The sequence below is a fragment of the Balaenoptera musculus genome, chromosome 20, assembly GCF_009873245.2.
Source record: "Balaenoptera musculus isolate JJ_BM4_2016_0621 chromosome 20, mBalMus1.pri.v3, whole genome shotgun sequence".
Taxonomy (NCBI): domain Eukaryota; kingdom Metazoa; phylum Chordata; class Mammalia; order Artiodactyla; family Balaenopteridae; genus Balaenoptera; species Balaenoptera musculus.
Genome location: NC_045804.1, coordinates 34,782,201 through 34,801,520, shown reverse-complemented (window position 1 = coordinate 34,801,520; position 19,320 = coordinate 34,782,201). Strand labels below are relative to the sequence as shown.

The window sequence follows — 19,320 nt, the reverse complement described above, 5'->3', positions numbered from 1 at the left end:
AAATATATCTATTAGTACAAGAACCTATTTTAATATTTATCATACATTGTAATTTTTCCTATTTGCTTTCTGCTATGCTGGGTTGCAAAGACCGCTTCTCATTACCCTTTGAATCCCAAGTAGTATAGTACCGTGTTTCACAAGTAACTTTTTAAATTGGGGTAAAATTCACATACCATAAAATTAACCATTTGCCGTTATTGAAATGTACAATTGAGGGCATTTTAGTATAAAAGATGTGCACTGTCACCTCTATGTAGTTCCAAGACCATAAATAATTTTTGCTGAAAGAATTTTTTCAGGCACAATTCTTCCGAAATTATATCTTTGTCCATGGCTCATGTAGTTAAAAAAAATTGTTATGCCCACTACTTATAAGAAAGTCCAAATGCTTTGATATTAAAGAAATTCTTCCTAGATAATTGTTGATTCTCTTCAGGTGCATTCAATTTCGGTTAAGTGTAACAGTTGTTTGCAATAAACTGGAAAGGAAAAATTAAACTCAAATTAAGAATTTGATGTACGTCCTTTGCCTCACACCTTCAATTTCTGCAATCTTTAAACATTTCTTACACTAGAAAACTGTAGAAAGCAGACGCCAATATGGGAAAGCTGAATACAGCTGATACTCTTGCACTTTCCACAGTCTCACGGCGACAGCTCACCTCAAGCCCCAAGCAATGCAGGGCGAGTGTGGTTGGGTGTGGGTCTGACGTCTACACCGTCCGTGGTCCCGTCCTCCCACTCCCGACTCTGAAATTACCGCTCTAGGCTTCACAATCTGGAGCTTTGCTTCAGTACATGGGGCGGAAGTCTTAAAAACCTGAGAATCTGGGCTTGCTCCCCGAGAAAGAAGCACTAGCCACAAATCCTCTGCACCACAGTTTCTCAAGGTGCGGGCCACAAGTCACCTGCAGCCAAATCACCGAGAGAATTTGTTGAAAACGATGATTTCGTGGAGCCCCACCCTAGAATCACGGAGTCCGAATACCTAGGGGTGTGGCTCCGGAGTCTGCATTTGCCACAAACCCTCCAGGTGGCTCCAGCCTTTGGCGCGCAAAAGTTTGAGACGGGTGGACCGCCGCCCCTCCCCTGAGGGGGACGGGGCGTGGTCAAGCGCCGCGCCCTCCTCCGCCTGCGCTAACACGGGCCGAAGGCACGCAACCCTGCAGCAGCCAGCGGCCAAATCTCGTGTGCTCCCCTGCACCGCGGGAACTAGGCGCCCGCCGCTGGTCCGCTCCCTTAGTGCTGCGGCCTGCGCGCATGCGTGCACGCGGGCCGCGCCTTTTCTCTCACCGCACCTTCCGCTACCCTGGTTACCGTTGGTGTTTGCGAATTCCCTGCGGCAACTTCGTCGCGGAAGACCAGCGCCGCCGGGCTCCAGCTGCGGTTTGATAGGCGCGCGCCTGCGTCACGTGGGCAAGGCTCCTACTCGGTCGCTGGCGGGCCGCTCAGCCGGGAGGAAAGAAGCTCGTGGCTACCGCTCACGCTCCCACTGCGCCCTAGGGCTGGCGCGCGGATAAAAATGGCGAAGTGGGGGTAGCTGGCGCCGAACCTGAAGCGATGGGGCGCGCAGGTGGGGCGGTGGTCGGAGACCCCTAATGTAGGCACCCGGCTGTTCTCCGCGGCGATTTGACTTGGTGACCTCAGGCCGGCGCCTAACAGGTCAGACCACGGACTCCGCGGGTCGCGGAGCGCCCCGCCGAGAGCCGGAGGCAATGGATGAACAGAGCGTGGAGGTGAGGGGGCTTGAGGAGGGTGGTGCTTAGTCTCCCTCGCCACCCGCTGAGCGTTCTTTATTCGAGGCGCTTTGCCCTAGTCCACCCTCTCGTAGGGCGCCTTGCCCTAGTCCCCCCACCCCGCCGCTGCCTTTGTGGAGGGGGCTGGCCCAGGGCGGAGGACGCCTTGCTCGTTCTGCAGCCCTCCGGCTACCCTGTGCTCTGACCGTTCCCGCAGTCAGGTGGTGCGTATTCTGGCGTTTTCAGGATGTCTTGGCACCGGTACTCATCCCCACAGGGTTTCTGCAAACTACAGCCTGTTCAGAGGAGAACTGCAGATTCTTTAGATGGACGTGCGCTGCGACTCGCCACCAGTTATTACGAGTTTTTGCGCGGATCCAAATCTCCCTCCGAATGGATAATCATTCCCTCCCAGCGGTACATTTTGTAGACATCTGCCCTTCCTAGATTGAATGAGGATATAATTTTACTATTCTGTTTGACTGTAGTTTTCCAGAGCAACTTATTCTTTTTATATATGACTCTTGTAAACGATGATTTCAAACGTTTGGGGTATTTACGTTAAGGCTAGGAACTTAAAAAAGATTGCTTATTGGACATAATTGTATAATAATTGTCAAGACTTGAACCTTGCAATTACTAAAATACTAAATCCTTGATAAGGAACAACTATATTACGTGGGCACTCCACTTGAAACTAGTTCATCCAATGGTCGTATTGTCCCCCGCCGTAGCCCCATCCCCCAGCGTCTGCATCTCACAGATTCTTTCTGGTCCTGCAGAGTCATGGTTAGACTCATGAGTAATTTTCTCCTTAATTCCTCATGTAAAAGTATTATAAAAGTTTTGTAACCTTACCTTGGTTTTAGAAGAGTTTAATTCCTCTGGAATGGAGTAAAAATAAATGTGAGTACTGTAAAAATAAACTTAAAATATATAATAACCTACATTTAATTATATCTGTTTTCTTGTCAGATACTTCCTAAATGGATTCATCTGAGGCTGGCAAAGATAATACTGCTTCTTCTGTTTACGTTTTTTTTTTTTCCCAAAGCCTTCATAGAGCTACCACCAAAATTCTCCATACAGACAGAATTTCAGGCTCAAATAAGTAGCTAGTTGATTGCAGCAGCATGGCAGAAATTCAGAGCAGAAATTCAGATTTCTGGATTCTGAATTACATTGTTTCTCTCTTGATCAAAGTATGCTGCCATTAATGTATCTTTTTATACTTAAATTATAAAAGCAATCCATCCCCCTTGGGGAAATTGCAGAAAAAGTCACAAGTTCATAGTGTTCATACAGTCATAGTTTGCCTTTTTTTTCCTTACTGTTATACATCATAAGGGGTTTTTTTGATCATTAAACAATTCAAAAATATTTCTGTGACTATCATAGTCTGTTAACTCCTGTAACTTAATATTTTGACATTTGGGCTATAGCCAGATTCTTGCCATTATAATTGATGTTTCCATGAAAATATTTGTGCATGTCTATGTTTGCATTCCATATTCTTTTCTTAGACTAGAACCACTGTGAAGCTTAGAAAAAAGGAAGCATTTGTTCCCAGGAGATGTTCTGAGGTACCCTGGACCTTGACTAACCAAGTCCTGATATGGAATATAGTTAAAACTGGGATGTTATCAACCCAAAATAAATGTAATTGTCAGGTGAATTATTGCAAGCATGCTTTTTACTCATGATTCAGTAGCGTAATCTGGTGAACCTTATATCTTTTATTATTTTCAGAGCATTGCTGAGGTTTTCCGATGTTTCATTTGTATGGAGAAATTGCGGGATGCACGCCTGTGTCCTCATTGCTCCAAGCTTTGTTGTTTCAGCTGTATCAGGGTAAGTTGTATTTTTTTTACATACATTTAGTATATATAGGGTGTATTGGGAAAACCATTTTCTTTATCTTGTTTTAATTTTACATTTTATGCCCTTTTAAAAATGTCTTAAATGATTGTTTCTTAATAGGGAGACCATCAATGTATATTGTTTAGTACTATGGAGATGAATAATCATCAAGTCATAATTGCCATGAAGTGTCTGGAAACCAAAGCCCAGTGTAATTTTAGTATATTTACATTATTAAATCACTGCACATTTAACAAGTACTTACGAAGTGCTTACCTGCGTTGTGTTTGGGGTTGAGGATACTAAGATAAGTGATGGAAGTGCCTGTCCTGCAGGAGCTTAAATCTAATTGAGAGAATGGACTCTGTGTTTATATTGAAGAATGTATAGTGTCATAAAGAGGCACTCACAAAGTGCTATGAGACTCAGGAGGGAGAGTTTATACTTGTTTGATGGGTAAGATAGAGAAAAAGCTAGTAATGGGTTAAAAGGCACATAATAAAATCATATAATCTTATAGTTAAAAGAGACCTTAAAGATGAATATAATACAGTGGCTTTAAAAATTGAATGTAGGTGACCCCCAGAAACAAAATTATGAGGAAGCTTAAGATGTAAAACAGAAGAGCTTATTTTGGTTGTGTGTGGGGATTCGGTCGCACATCTGCAGGCCATAGTTGAAAACTGCCTGGCCCACGTGACTCTTAGTCGATTATTTCCTTTATTGAGAAAGTCAAAGTCATCTAACCTGCTCATCATCTCAAAATTTCTCTGTGGTTCCTTATTCCTGCCTGAGGAAGATAAATATCCCTCTGTCAAGAGTAATATCTGTAACACTTAAATCGTTTGCTTCCAGTCACACATTTAGCAAATGATGGAGCTGGATTTGAACCCAGGAAGCCTGGGTCAAGAGTCTGTGTTCTTTGGCACTACATGTCTACAGAGGGCCTAAGTTACATACCATGCTGATTCTCCCACTCATAAACTGAGAGACTTGATCTTCTTAGTGTTGTAAATGAGATAAGCTAAAAGGTAATATAGAAACTGAAATGTAGTTAAGACTTCACCTTCCGGGCTTCCCTGGTGGCGCAGTGGTTGAGAATCTGCCTGCCAATGCAGGGGACACGGGTTCGAGCCCTGGTCTGGGAAGATCCCACATGCCGCGGAGCAACTAGGCCCGTGAGCCACAACTACTGAGCCTGCGCATCTGGAGCCTGTGCTCCGCAACAAGAGAGGCCGCACACCGTGATGAAGAGTGGCCCCCGCTCTCCACAACTAGAGAAAGCCCTCGCACAGAAACGAAGACCCAACACAGCCAAAAATAAATAAATAAATAAATAAATTTATATTAAAAAAAAAAAAGACTTCACCTTCCAATGCAGGAGGTGGGAGGTTCGATCCCCGGTTGGGGAGCTAAGATCCCACATGCCTCTCCACCAAAAAACCAAAACAAAACAGAAGTAATATTGTTACAGATTCAATAAAGACTTTAAAAATGGCCCACATCGCGACTTCACTGGTGGCACAGTGGTTAGCAATCCGCATGCCAATGCAGGGGACACGGGTTCGAGCCCTGGTCCGGGATGATCCCACATGCCATGGAACAGTGAAGCCCTTGCGCCACAGATACTGAGCCTGTGCTCTAGAGCCCGCGAGCCACAACTACTGAAGCCTGCGTGCTTGGAGCCCATGCTCCGCAACGGGAGAGGCCACCGCAGTGAGAAGCCCACGCACCATAGTGAAGAGCAGCCCCCACTCGCTGCAGCTAGGGAGGGCCTGTGCGCAGCAACGAAGACCCAATGCAGCCAAAAATAAAAATTAAAAAAAAAAAAAAAAAAGGTCCACATCAAAAAAAAAAAAAAAGGTTGATGGTGGACACTTGTTTAAAAAAAAAACTAAAATGTACTCTTCATTTGTAAGGTGTTGTATTATTGTATTGTAAAAATAGCAACTCATACATATCATTATGTTTTATAAATGGTAAAGCTGAATGAAGCTAGAGAAATTAAGTAATTGGCCTCTATCACTGTAGTTAATTTATTGGTAGAGTAGATCTGGACTCAGCTCTTTTGATGAAGGTTCAGCATACATATGATCTCTGGTTATTACCTTATACCTCACTGATTCTTTTTTTTTTTTAAGTTTTTTTTTTTTTGACATGGACCATTTTTAAAGTCTTTTTTGAATTTGTTACAATATTGCTTCTGTTTTATATGTTTTGGTTTTTTGGCCCTGAGGCATGTGGGATCTTAACTTCTGGACCAGGGATCAAACCCACACCCCCTGCATTGGAAAGCGAAGTCTTAACCACTGGACTGCCAGGGAAGTCCACTCATTGATTCTTCATTTCTTCACTTTTCCTCTTCCTCCTCCTGTTCCTTACAAGTATTTATTTCTTAAATATTGCGCTGGCATTCTCTATTATGAAGTTTCTGGGAAATTTTTTTCTACTTTGAGAAATTTGATTTACTTTTGCAGGTTTAACTATCATCTGTGTGCATGGCTCCTAAATCTATTCCTTCAGCATTGACCTGTAAATGTCTTATCTGATTGTCCTTCCAGCATCTTGAACTTTGTTCTAGATCAAATTCTTCCTATTATTTTCTCAAATTGACTCTTTTTGAATTCTTTTTTTTTTGTTTGTTCTTTTCTACTAATCAAACTTGAAACCTCTGATACCAATAATTTTTAAGTCTTGTCAGTTATCTCCTAGTGTCATTTATATCTGTCCTACCTTTCCGTTCTTATTATTACCATCCTAATAGAGAAATACAGACATCTATTACCTCATGCTTAGATAATTATAGTTACTATCTAACTGATCTCTCTGTCTTGAGTCTTTTCTTCTCTCGTCCATTTTGTATCCTGCTGCCATATTGATATTTTCCAGTAATGTCATTCTTTTTTCCTCCCAGAAGCCTCAGAGATTTATTGCCTGAAGGATAAAGTCCAAGAACATTAGCCTTATATTCAGACCATCTGAATAATCTGGTTCTAACCTTTCTTTTTCAGGGTTGTTTTGGTTCCTGAATTCAACATTCATTTGTTTGTTCATTGAACAAATATTAATTGTGGACTTGGAGTTAAGCACTGACTTCTTAAGGAATTGACTTGTTTTCTAGTTGGGATATAGGCAAAAAAGTAAATAGCCATATGTTAGATATTCTTCATAGCATAAAGAAAAATGAAACTGGTTGAGGTTATAGAGTAGGGACTTTGAGAGGTAACTGGCAGGTTGGTAGCTATTTTAGATAGAATAGTCTGGGAAGGTCTCTCTGAGTAGATGACATTTGAGCAGAGACCAGGATGAGAGTGATGGGAATATGTAGGGAAAGAAAGTCCCAGGCAGAGAAATCAGAAGGGGCAAACGCCCTGAGAAAGAAATATGTTTAGTGTGTTGAGAAATACCAGAGAAGCAGTGTGGTTAGAGCAAAGTGGACAGAGGGAGAGAGGGAAAGGAAATGAGTTTGAAGATGTAGCTAGAGGCCTTGGTAAAGACCTTGGATTTTATTTTAAGTGTGCTGCTAGCCATTGAAAGCTTTTGAGTGATTTGAAGTAATTAATGTTTTGAAAGCTATCACTCTGGCTACTGTGTGGAAAGAGGACTGTAGGCAGATGGGGGGACAGTGAGGAGAGCAGTTAGGATGTGCTTTATTAGTGAAAGGTGGATGGTGGTTTAGACCAGAATGGTAACAGTGAAGGTGGTGAAAAATAGGGCAATTCTGGATATGTTTTGAAGGTAGAATCAATGGATTTTCATACAGATGGGATGTGAGGAAAGTTTTTTACAGCATCTGGGTGAATGAAAGGTTTCCCATTCTGAAATAGAAAAAACTGAGAGAAGAACAGATTTGGGTAGGTAATAGATGTAAAAGTTTTTTTTTTGTTTTTTTTTTTTTACTTTTAAATTATGTTTTACTTAGTAACTACAGAAAACCATTGTTTTTGCTAGTGAGAGCAATATGATTTTTTATTATTAATTAATTTATTATTGGCTGCGTTGGGTCTTCGTTGCTGCGCGTGGGCTTTCTTTAGTTGTGATCGGGGGCTACTCTTTGTTGCGGCGCGCTGGTTTCTCATTGCGGTGACTTCTCTTGTTGCGGAGCACGGGCTCTAGGCACGAGGACTTCAGTAGTGGCTTGCGGGCTCAGTAGTTGTGGCACACGGGCTTAGTTGCTCTGCAGCATGTGGGATCTTCCTGGACCAGGGCTCAAACCCGTGTCCCCTGCATTGGCAGGCAGATTCTTAACCACTGCGCCACCAGGGAAGCCCGAGGTATGATTAAATATAGTTCTTCCTTTTAAAAAAAAAAAAAAAAAAAATTTGTGACTCTGTGATACTCCAGTTCAAAATTTTGGACTAGTTCACTTTATTACAATACTTGTAATTTTTAAAATCTTAAAAAAATTTAGATATAATTCACATAACATAAAATTCACCCTTTTAATGTATAAAGTTTTCTTTTTTAATATGTAAAGTTTGAGATGTTTATTATACATCTAATTGGAGAGGTTGACAGTTGGAAATATGAACCTGGATTTGAGGAAGGGGAATGAACCTGGATTTGAGGAAGGGGACGTTAGAGAGATTGAATAATTAGCATATAGATAGTATTTAAAGCCAGGGGACTAGATGAGACCATCAGATTACCTCCTGTGGGAAGAGATTTTTAAGTCTGAACTCTGGGTCACTCAATGTTTAGATGTTAGGAGAAGGATTCAGCAGAGGATAATAAGAAGGAGCCAGGAGTGAGGCATCACAGAATTCAACTGAAAAACATGTTTCAAAAAGGAGTAGTTTAGGGCTTCCCTGGTGGCGCAGTGGCTAAGAATCTGCCTGCCTATGAAAGGGACACGGGTTCGATCCCTGGCCCGGGAAGATCCCACATGCCGCGGAGCAACTAAGCCTGTGTGCCACAACTACTGAGCCTGCGCTCTAGAGCCCGCGAGCCACAACTACTGAAGCCCGCGTGCCTAGAGTCCTCAACAAGAGAAGCCACCGCAATGAGAAGCTCGTGTACCACAACGAAGAGTAGTCCCCGCCCGCTGGAGCTAGAGAAAGCCCACACACAGCAACGAAGACCCAACACAGCCATAAATAAATAAATAAATAAAATAAAAAACTAAAAAAAAAAAAAAAGGAGTCGTTCAGCTGTGTCATATGGTTCTAGCCTGGGAATTGACCATTGGATCTGATTTTTTTTTTCCTTTTTTTTTTTTCGGCTGTGCTGCGCAGCACGCGGGATCTTAGTTCCCCGACCAGGAAGTGCGGTGTCTTAACTACTGCACCACCAGGGAAATCCCTTGGATTTGAGAATATGTAGGTTATTGGTGACCCTGATAAGTAGTTTCAGTGGAACAGTGGGGGCAAAAACTTGATGTCAGAGAGTGGGAGGAGAATGAGACAGCAAGTATAAAAACTGTCACAGAATCTTGTTGTAAAGGGGAGAAACAAGGTAGTGGGTTGAAGGGGGATGTTGAGAGTCATCTTTTAGGAGAAGGTTTATATCTTCCTGGGACTGAACCAGTAGAGAATAATTGATGCTAGAGAGACGAGGGGTAATTACAGGAGCAAAGTCCTTGAGACGCTGAGCACTCCACACAACCACATTGTAATATTGTTTATTTGAATGCTTTCCCTTCTCTTCCATCTCATCTCTGTTCATTTGTCCACAGAAATTGAACTATCCTTGACAGTCCAGATACTTGTGTCATTTTAACAAACTAAGGCCCAGACTCATGAATAGACTTGTCCAAAGTCACCTAGTAGTTGGTGACAGACCAAGACTAAACTTATCCCCAGGCCAGCACTCTACCCGCGACTCCCCAACGCCTCCACAGGCGTACCCAAAAGCAGGAACATTGGCTGTGTTTTCAGGCCAGGTCTTCATTTATCTAGCTACACTCAGTTGATTTTCTCTCAGTATCTGTTCCTGTTTTGTATTTTTTCCCGTTATTTTGCCCACATCTTTCTCATCCAGTTTTTTCTTACCCCCTGTTGATTTTTAGTATTGGTAGCAATTTGCCAATAATTATTGACTTTGTTTTTAATTTTTCAGCCTTTTAAAATTAGGTATATTTGACATACAATAAACTGCACATGTTTAAAGTACACAATTTGATAAGTTTTGACAAATGTATACACTTGAAAAACCATCCCTACAGTCAAGATAACGAACATATCTCCAATCCCCAAAAGTTTCTTTGTGCCTCTTGATAGTCCCTACCTCCTCTTGTCTTGTTCTCAAGCAACCAGTGATCTGCTTTCTATTACTATAGATAAGTTTGCATTTTCTAGAATTTTATACAAATGGAATCTTACAATATGTACTCTTAACGGTCTGGCTTTTTTCACTCAGCAAAATTATTTTGAGATTCATCTATGTTGTTGTATCAATAGTATTCCCTTTTAAAATAGTACAGATGAACCGGTTTACAGGGCAGAAATAGAGACACAGACGTAGAGAACAAACGTATGGACGCTAAGGGGGGAAAGTGGCGGGAGGGGGGTGGTGGTGATGGGATGAATTGGGAGATTGGGATTGACATATATATACCAATATGTATAAAATAGATAACTAATAAGAACCTGCTGTAAAAAAATAAATACAATTTTTTAAAAAAGTATTTCTTTTTATTGCTGCATAGTAGCATTCCGTTGTATGCATATGCTGTAATTTGTTCATCCATTCACCTGCTGATGGACATACAGGTTTCTTCTAGTTTTGGGCATTTACAAAGAAAACTGCTATGAATGTTTGTATACAAGTCTTTCAGTGGACTTAAGCTTTCATTTCTCTTGGGTAAATAGGAGTGGAATGGCTATATCATATCGTAGGTGTATGTTTAACTGCTTAACAAATTGTCAAACTGTTTTCTAAAATAATTGTATCATTTTACATTCTCAACAGCAGTGTGTGAGAGTTCCGATTCTTCCATGTTAATGCCAACACTTGGTATTGGTATGTTCAGTCTTGAATTTTAGCCATTCTCATAGGTATGTAGTAGTACATACTTCTCCCTTAAGATCAGGAAAAAGACAAGGATGTGTACTTTTATTACTTTGGTCCATTACCCTCCCCCAACCCCTGGCAACCACTATTCCTTCTTCTCTATGAATTTGACTACCTTGTATAAATGGAATCATAGAATATTTGTCCCTTTCTGTTTATTTCTGGGCTCTCTATTCTATTTCATTGTCCTTATGCCAGTACCAAACTGTTTTAATTTACTGTAACTTTGTAGTAAACTTTGAAATCAGGAAGTATGAGTCCTCTAACTTTGTGACAAGTTTTCAGTCTTTCATCATTGAGTATGATGTTTGCTGTGGGTTTTTTATGTATGGACTTTTATCAAGTTGAGGAAGTTCCCTTCTTTTCCTATTTCTTGAGTGCTTTTATCATGAAAGGATATTAGATTTTGTCAGATGCCTTTTCTTTATCCATTGAGATGATCATGTGGGTTTTTCCTTCATTTTCTTAATGTGATTGATGTATTATATTGAATGATTTTTGTAGGTTGAACTATCCTTGTATCCCAGGAACAAATCCCACTTGGTCAAGGTGTATACTCTTTTTGAATTTGGTTTGCTAGGTTTTTGTTGAGGATTTCCCTTGAACAACTTTGCAGAGTAGGAATGCTGATTCTCTTGTTGCATATGAGGAAACTTGAGATCAGTCACGTGTCTGGTGTCGCATAGTAAGTGCCAGAGCTAGGAATAAGACTCAGGTTTGAATAATGTCTCAAGCTTGTGATTCTTCCATTTAATGAAGGAGAGAAATTAATTCTTGTTTTTTAAAATTTATTTATTTAATTTATTTATCTTTGGCTGTGTTGGGTCTTCTTTGCTGCGCGCGGGCTTTCTCTAGTTGCAGCGAGCGGGGGCTACTCTTTGTTGCCGTGCGCGGGCTTCTCATTGCAGTGGCTTCTCTTGTTGCAAAGCACGGGCTCTAGGCACGCGGGCTCAGTAGTTGTGGCTCGTGGGCTCTAGAGCACAGGCTCAGTAGTTGTGGGGCATGGGCTTAGTTGCCCCGCGGCCTGTGGGATCTTCCCAGACCAGGGCTAGAACCTGTGTCCCCTGCACTGGCAGGCGGATTCTTAACCACTACGCCACCGGGGAAGCCCGAGAAGTTAATTCTTAAATTGAATGTGGGGGAATTGCTACAAAGGTGTTTCTTTAATATTACTTGAGTACAAATATTGTATCACTGGTTCTTACCTTTGGTTTTGGTTTGGTAGAAACATTGTTTTTCCTCAAAGTATTAAAATTGCCATATTTGTTTTGTGATTAAATGAGATTATAGAATACAAGGTAAAAATGCCACAAATAATAAGAGAAGGGAAAGATCACTAGCCTAGGATAGGCAGGAAAGTATTATGGACATAATCAGTGGACTTTCCCATGGGACAGCGCGTGGCTAGAGGGACAGTATAAGCAAATACACAAATAGGATGCCAAGAGTGGTATATATATTATAGCAATAAGCCTGTTTTGACTGGAAGGGAGGGGCGCAATAAAAAATACAGACTGGGTTATTCTTTACCATGGTCCCAACCTTTATAGAGCTTTTAGTTTAGTAGGGCAGGGGAGACAAACAAATAAGTCAGTATACCAAGTGTTATAGGTACAATGAAAGGGGAAGTATAGGTTACTGTGGTAAAGCATGACAATGGTATTTAAATAGTCTATAGACAGGGAGCTTTCTGGAGGAAGTGACATATAATCTGAAATCTAAAGGGTGAGCCAGAATAACCTAGTTAAAGAGAGGTGTTGAATATCCTGGGCAGAGAGGGGAAACATATTTAAAGACTTAATCTTGCTGGATCCCCTAGGGTGAGGTAGAAGATGAGGCTAGAGAGGTGTAGGCTGAGACCAGTCCTGGAGGAGTGCTATGACTTTAGCAGAGCATTGTTTGAGGGAAAGAAACCTGACCTAAATCTTGCTTTGCTCAGGGACCAAAGAAATGATGTTCAAGGTTGTTAAGAATGGAATCCTTTTACATCTATTTTTTTTCTTACAGCTTTATTTTCTGTGCTATGAAGTACACTTCCCCCTATTTAATCTTCTATTGTTCTTTAAGGACTCCTTGGGAATTTTATTTCTGAGTTAATTATTTGACTTTAGGTAAAAGCTTAGGTTCTTTCATAGAAATAGGAAGGGATAAACAGAAATAACAGATATTGAGAGTACATGGCTATTGGATTATATATTTATTTACCTCAAAACCTGTTTACCAGACAATTAAAATATTTAACCATGGAGCTATTGTTTTTGGAAAGGTATTAGCATCTCCTTTGTATATGGTGTAAAACTGCTCCCTATCCAATAATAACGAAAATGGTTAAATTAATAGAATTTGAGGTTTAGTAGAGATATTATTCTCTTGTAAAACTTTTTATAATTATGAGGAAACCAGGTTATGTAGATGTTTAAATGACTGAACTGTAGAACTCATTTAAGACAAAGTTTTGCTGTATTGCTTATTTATGTTTTTCTGTCTAATTTGTATAGCCATAATGTATATACCTTACAATTAGATTGCTTTTCAAAAAGGAATTTAGTAGTACCTTAAAATTCCTCAGAGATTTTATGGTGGGTTAGTTAGAAGTAAATCATCATAGTGGCTTATTTTGGGGGGGTGGTAGTAACAATATCATTATTATTTTTGTGCAGATTATTCACACCTTCCCTGTGAGATCCAGAGTCCTAGGATCACTTTCTTACCTGTGAGAGAATAGCTTCTTAATAATTATTTTGGAATGAGTTCTGTGCCTTTGAAAATTTATTCCTGTCACGATGATAATGAGACAGATTGCCTGCTATTCTATAAGTATCTCTATAATTAATGCAGGCACTAGAGAGTTAAACTCATTAAATTTGGTATGTAAGGTTTCAGTATGTACAAATTAGTGGTGTTATCTGCAATCAAAATCTAATTTTTTTTGCCTCCTTAGCGCTGGCTGACAGAGCAGAGAGCTCAATGTCCTCATTGCCGGTAAGTGTTTTACTGTGATTATTTGTGAATTTGGAAAGTAGTAAGGTGATGGGGTCAGCGTGTGTCCTAATACTCGTAACATTCTTTCTGCAACCTGCCACATTTCTACTCTTTGCAAATACAGTTGAAAAGAAAATAAGCAATCTATCTAGATAAAGAAATGCAGACTAATTTACCTGACTTAGAATTATGTAGAATACATTACATTGTTTACCTTCTTTTGGAAAATCATTGTGTAACTTCTTAACTTACCTTTTATAACTAAAAAAAAATAGTTTCTGTTAAAAAAAAAATCCAGATAGTAATAAAAAGGCTTCTGATTCTGATAACCTGACTTGATTTTTTCATGCTTTAACACTTTCAGAAGAAATTGTTAGTGTTAGGTTTGGGTACCTGTTCTTCTAGACATTTTTCTATATATGTACTGATGTATAGATATAAATGTTTTCTTAAAAAGCACAAATGATGTAATATTATTTTGCTTTTTTTTTTCCATGTAAAATATGGTGGTGCCTTTATTGATCATATGTACATATATGTCATTTAAAATCAGTGTTTGAATAATAACCCCCTGTAAGATTATACATTGATTTTTTTTTTTTAAGCTTATATTGAGAGACATTTAGGTTGTTTCCATTTTCAGTTATTTCAAATGATGCCAGATTGCATTGAAGGGAAAGGTTTTTTACCATTTTATGTTCCTAATAATAGATATTGAAAATGCTTCTTCCTCACATTCTTGCCAACACTGGGTATTACCAATCATTTTATTTTTTTGTCATTCTGCTAAGTGAAAAATGGTATCTCGTTTTTAATCTACTTTTTTAAAAAATGATTGAAACTGAACATCTATTAAAACATTTTTAGCCGTTTATAATTTCTTTTTTTCTTAAACTACTTCATATCTTTTGCCCATTTTTCTTCATGTACTGTTCACATTTTTCATACTGACTTTTAAGAAGATCAGCAGTATCAAATAGAACTTTCTGTGTGATGGAAATGTTCTATAGCCTTGCTGTCAACTGTGGCAGTAGAGCACTTGAAGTAAGCCTAGTGTAACTATAATGAAATTTTCTTTTTTTTAACTAATTTGAATTTTTAATTTAAATAGTCACATATGAGTAGTGGCTGTCATTTTGGAGAGTATAGCTTTAGACCAAGGAATTAAGAATTCAGTCTGTAATCTGAATTGCTAATTTTTTTATTCAGTTTTTTTTGTAAATGATACATTATTGTAAAAATAAGTTACAAACCATACTTTTCATTGTGTCTTTGTTACTATTTTGATAGTAATATGGTATGAATATGATTGTGAGCCCTATTTTGAGGAGTGTTTATTTTTTCTTGATTTATAATTTACTTTTTTTTTTCCAGCTTTGTTGAGGTATAATTGACAGAATTGTAAGGTATTTAAAGTATAAAATGTGATAGTTTGATACACATATACATTGTGAAAGGATTCCCCCCATTGAGTTAACACATTTGTCACCTCAGTATTTACCTTTGAAATGTGTTTTAGAAAATGATCTCAAATTCCTGACTGAGAGTATATGTATGTATATTTTCTCTCCAGTGCTCCACTCCAGCTACGAGAACTAGTAAACTGTCGTTGGGCAGAAGAAGTAACACAGCAGCTTGATACTCTTCAACTCTGCAGTCTCACCAAACATGAAGAAAATGAAAAGGACAAGTATGTCCTTAGTTTCTTTGTTCAGGTGTTTCATAGATTGTGCCACATAGTATTTTAATGACATTATTGAAAGTTTAAGCTTCGTAGGTGAACACTAAGACAATTTTCTTCTAGCATGGCGTGGGTGTCTCTATTTGGAAAAACCCTTCTAACTCTCACTTCTTTTATTAAAGCCTCTCATAAAAGATTAGAACTGCCACAATTTGCTAATTACTAATCTCTCTGCTTTGCTTCTTGATGCCTACTGGCCCCTCCTTGGGTTTGCTAAAGGTGCCTATATATAAGCCATTGAGTAATAATGGTTCTGATAAATTTCCTATTTGTAAAAGCTATATTCTATATTCGGTAGTGTGGAAATCATGCTAAATGAGACAGTATCTAATATGCTGTTTCTTCATGCTTTATTAATTTCCTATTGGATATTCAGATTACTTATAAATGAGAAATATAAAATGTCAACCTATTTAGGTATTTTCTGTAAGCTCAGTGTGATTTATCAGTGAAAAGCTTTTTAAAATTGCAACAGTGTGTCCCCTTTATAGGCAAGAGAAACAATTTTTTAAATTGTGGCAAAAGAAACATAATATTTACTATCGTAACCATTTTTAAGTATACAGTTCAGTAGTGTTAAGTGTATGCATGTTGTTGTACAGCAAATCTCCAGAATTTTTTCATTTTGCAAATCTGAAGCTCTCAATTCATTAAACAATAATTTCCTATTTCCCACCATTTTACTTTCTGTTCCTATTTTCTCCCATTCCATAGATTGCCCTTTTTCTCTGTTTATTGTGTCCTTTAATGTACAGAAGTTGTTAATTTTGATATAGTCCAATTTATCTATTTTTAGTTTTGTTGTGTGTGCTTTTGGTGTCATATCCAAGAAATCATTGCCAAATCCAGTATCATGAAGCTTTTCCCTTGTGTTTTCTTTTAAGAGTTTTATCATTTTAGGTCTTATGTTTAGGTCTTTGATCTATTTTAAGTTACTTTTTTAATATGGTATAAGTTAAAGGTATTTAACTTAAAGGTATTTAACTACTAGGGCTGCCATAACAGAATACCACAGGCTGGGTGGCTTAAACAACAAAATTTATTTTCTTATGGTTTCAGAGGCTGGTAGTCCAAGGTCAAGGTATTGTCAGGGTTGGTTTCTGGTGAGGCCTCTGTCCTTGACAAGGATATAGCTACTTCTCACTCCATCCTCACGTGGCCTTTTCTTTGTGAGTGCACACTCCTGCTGTCTCTTTCTCTTCTTGTAAGGACACCAGTCCTATTGGGTAGGCCTCCACCCCTGTGATTTCATTTAACCTTCATTATCTCCTTAAAGGCCCTAACTCCAAATACAATTACATTAGGGCTTCAACGTAGGAATTTGGGGGCACACAATTCAATTAATAACCATGTCCAACTTTATTCTTTTGCTTGTGGTTATTCAGTTTAAGGGAAAACTTTTTAAAATTGAATTGTTCATTTCTAATGAGGATCTGGTATTGTGCAATTAATCACCTGTGTCTTGGTTATTGTTGACTTTGGTCACATGTAGAAAAAGTGTGCACGCATACATGCTCATGTAGGCATGGACACATAATCTGATTTGCCCAAAATGTAGTAATAGGATAGAATTTATCGTCTATACAGTTTCTCAGAAATGATGTTATCTTTGTACTTTAAATAGAAACTAGTCTGCATTTTTCATGTGATTTTAAAGTCCTTATAGATGGATGAAAACAATACTTAAAAAAAAATTGTCTCTACATGTAATTGTTCAGCTTAATTCACAGAAGCCATGGAGTACATTTTATATTTCCTGAGATATAGTCATTTAAAATTGACTGACCTGTTTGCCCAAACTTAGGAATTTGTTGCGGTAACTGTGTTCCAGTTTTTAAATTTATTTAATTTATAACTGTACTTTTTTTTCATAATGTATAGATGTGAAAATCACCATGAAAAACTTAGTGTATTTTGCTGGACTTGTAAGAAGTGTATCTGCCATCAGTGTGCACTTTGGGGAGGAATGGTAAGCGGAACAAATTCAGCATATTATTTTTAATTAGAATGTAGAAAGCACTGAAATATTTGTTTGATTTAGATAGAAAGTAGTATCATTTTACTCTGTTTATAGAATGAAAATTAAATGTATCTGCTTTATAGCAGAAGGTATTGTACCTTCTCTTATTCCAGAGAAACTTCTTTTTTTTTTTCCATCTTTATTGGAGTATAATTGCTTTACAATGGTGTGTTAGTTTCTGCTTTATAACAAAGTGAATCAGTTATACATATACATATGTTCCCATATCTCTTCCCTCTTGCGTCTCCCTCCCTCCCACCCTCCCTATCCCACCCCTCTAGGTGGTCACAAAGCACCGAGCTGATCTCCCTGTGCTATGCGGCTGCTTCCCACTAGCTATCTATTTTACGTTTGCTAGTGTACATATGTCCATGCCACTCTTTCACTTTGTCACAGCTTACCCTTCCCCCTCCCCATATCCTCAAGTCCATTCTCTAGTAGGTCTGTGTCTTTATTCCCGTCTTACCCCTACGTTCTTCATGACCTTTTTTGTTTTTTTCTTTTGTTGGGGATTTTGATGTATGATGTGCATCCCTTACATAAATATTTTATTTTAATTGAAAACCTGTAAAATGTCTACTCATATCAGTTGATCTGATATCCTGGCTGTGATTTCCAATTTTAGTTTCTTTAAAATGGAACAAAAACTTTATAGACATTTGTGAAACAATATGAATGCAGACATCTAGTTCTTAGGATTTTTTTTTTTTTAATCTTTCTTCCTCAAGTACCTTTCTAATTTATTCATTTGTGCTAGAGACTGGGGGTTCAGAGATGAACATGGCAGATATCAAACAACTAGATCTGTACTTAATTACTGTTGTGATAAATATTAGGAATAATTATACAGTGCTGATGAGAGTGAATAACCACGGGACCCGACCCTGAGTTAAGCTCCAAAGGATTGAGTAGGAGTTAAGTGGGTGGAGAATTTGGACAGGGTGGATGAAAGAGAATTATTTTTGAATAAGGCGTTTCTTTTGCAAAGGGCTGTGGGAAGAGGTTTGAGGTCATGGAAGAAGGCTAGTACTGACCAAAAGAAGAGTGACAAATTAGGTTGTCAGGTGGTTTGGGCCATTATTAAGGATTTTGCTTCTTTCTAATGAGTGAAGATGTCTAGATAAGTAAACATTTTGCTTAAGTCCGTTATCTAAAATCTTGAAGGATTTCCTATATGGGTGAAGCGATTTTAAGCAAACTCTGGGCTGTTTTAACAAAATAAAGGCAGCCAAAAGATAAAATTCATTTGAAATTATTTACCAGTTTATTAGTATCCATTAGTATCCATGTTAAGGAAGGAATGTAAATGCAGATGAGATATATGAAAATGTTCAAAAACTACTCATTACTTTAAATAGCATGGTGGACATACCTTTAAACCTTTGGCGGAAATTTATGAGCAGCATGTTACTAAAGTGAATGAAGAGGTAGCCAAACTTCGTCGGCGTCTCATGGAACTGATCAGCTTAGTTCAAGAAGTGGTAAGACTACTACTGAAAGATCATTATCCCTTTTATAGTCTATAATATATATTTTTTATAATATAAATCAATCAGATGTTGAACTCAAGATTTGAAATTTTGATAAGATATATTTATAATTGTTCTCACCAACTTCAAACTAGCTGAGGAATTTGCATCCAAACCCCTTGTCTGTTCTGAAGTTGGAGCCAGAGAATTGCCTCCTCTTATGCAGAAATAGAGAATCAGTGAATGAGTTAAATAAGCCTGTTTGTTACATAGTCAGTAATTGACTCCTAAACAGAATCAGTATTGACTTTTACAGTCATTAAGTCATTCATTCTTTGGGAGAGTTTCTGCTACCAGGGAATGAACTACTTCTGATGTCCTGAATTAAAACTGAAGAATTCAGAGTAATATTTAACACTACTCTTTAGATACTGTATGGGTCAAAGAGCTCTGGTGAGCTATTTACCATTTGTAATATTATTTCTATGGGAAAATGTA

General features: G+C 38.4%; 1 protein-coding gene across 4 annotated transcripts in view; it reads left to right on the top strand.

Moving 5' to 3' along the window:
- Positions 1 to 1,299: 1,299 nt before the first annotated feature.
- Positions 1,300 to 19,320, top strand: part of TRIM37 (tripartite motif containing 37) — a 118,790-nt gene continuing 100,769 nt past the window's right edge. For 2 of the 4 annotated variants that reach the window (XM_036836470.1, XM_036836469.1), the window contains exons 1-6: positions 1,300 to 1,739; positions 3,489 to 3,590; positions 13,552 to 13,592; positions 15,166 to 15,282; positions 17,215 to 17,302; positions 18,712 to 18,834. In XM_036836470.1, coding sequence (XP_036692365.1) covers positions 1,719 to 1,739; positions 3,489 to 3,590; positions 13,552 to 13,592; positions 15,166 to 15,282; positions 17,215 to 17,302; positions 18,712 to 18,834 — 492 coding nt within the window. In that variant the 5' untranslated portion in view covers positions 1,300 to 1,718. The remainder of the gene's footprint in view (positions 1,740 to 3,488; positions 3,591 to 13,551; positions 13,593 to 15,165; positions 15,283 to 17,214; positions 17,303 to 18,711; positions 18,835 to 19,320) is intronic. The other 2 variants (XM_036836471.1, XM_036836472.1) reach the window with 2 other exon arrangements.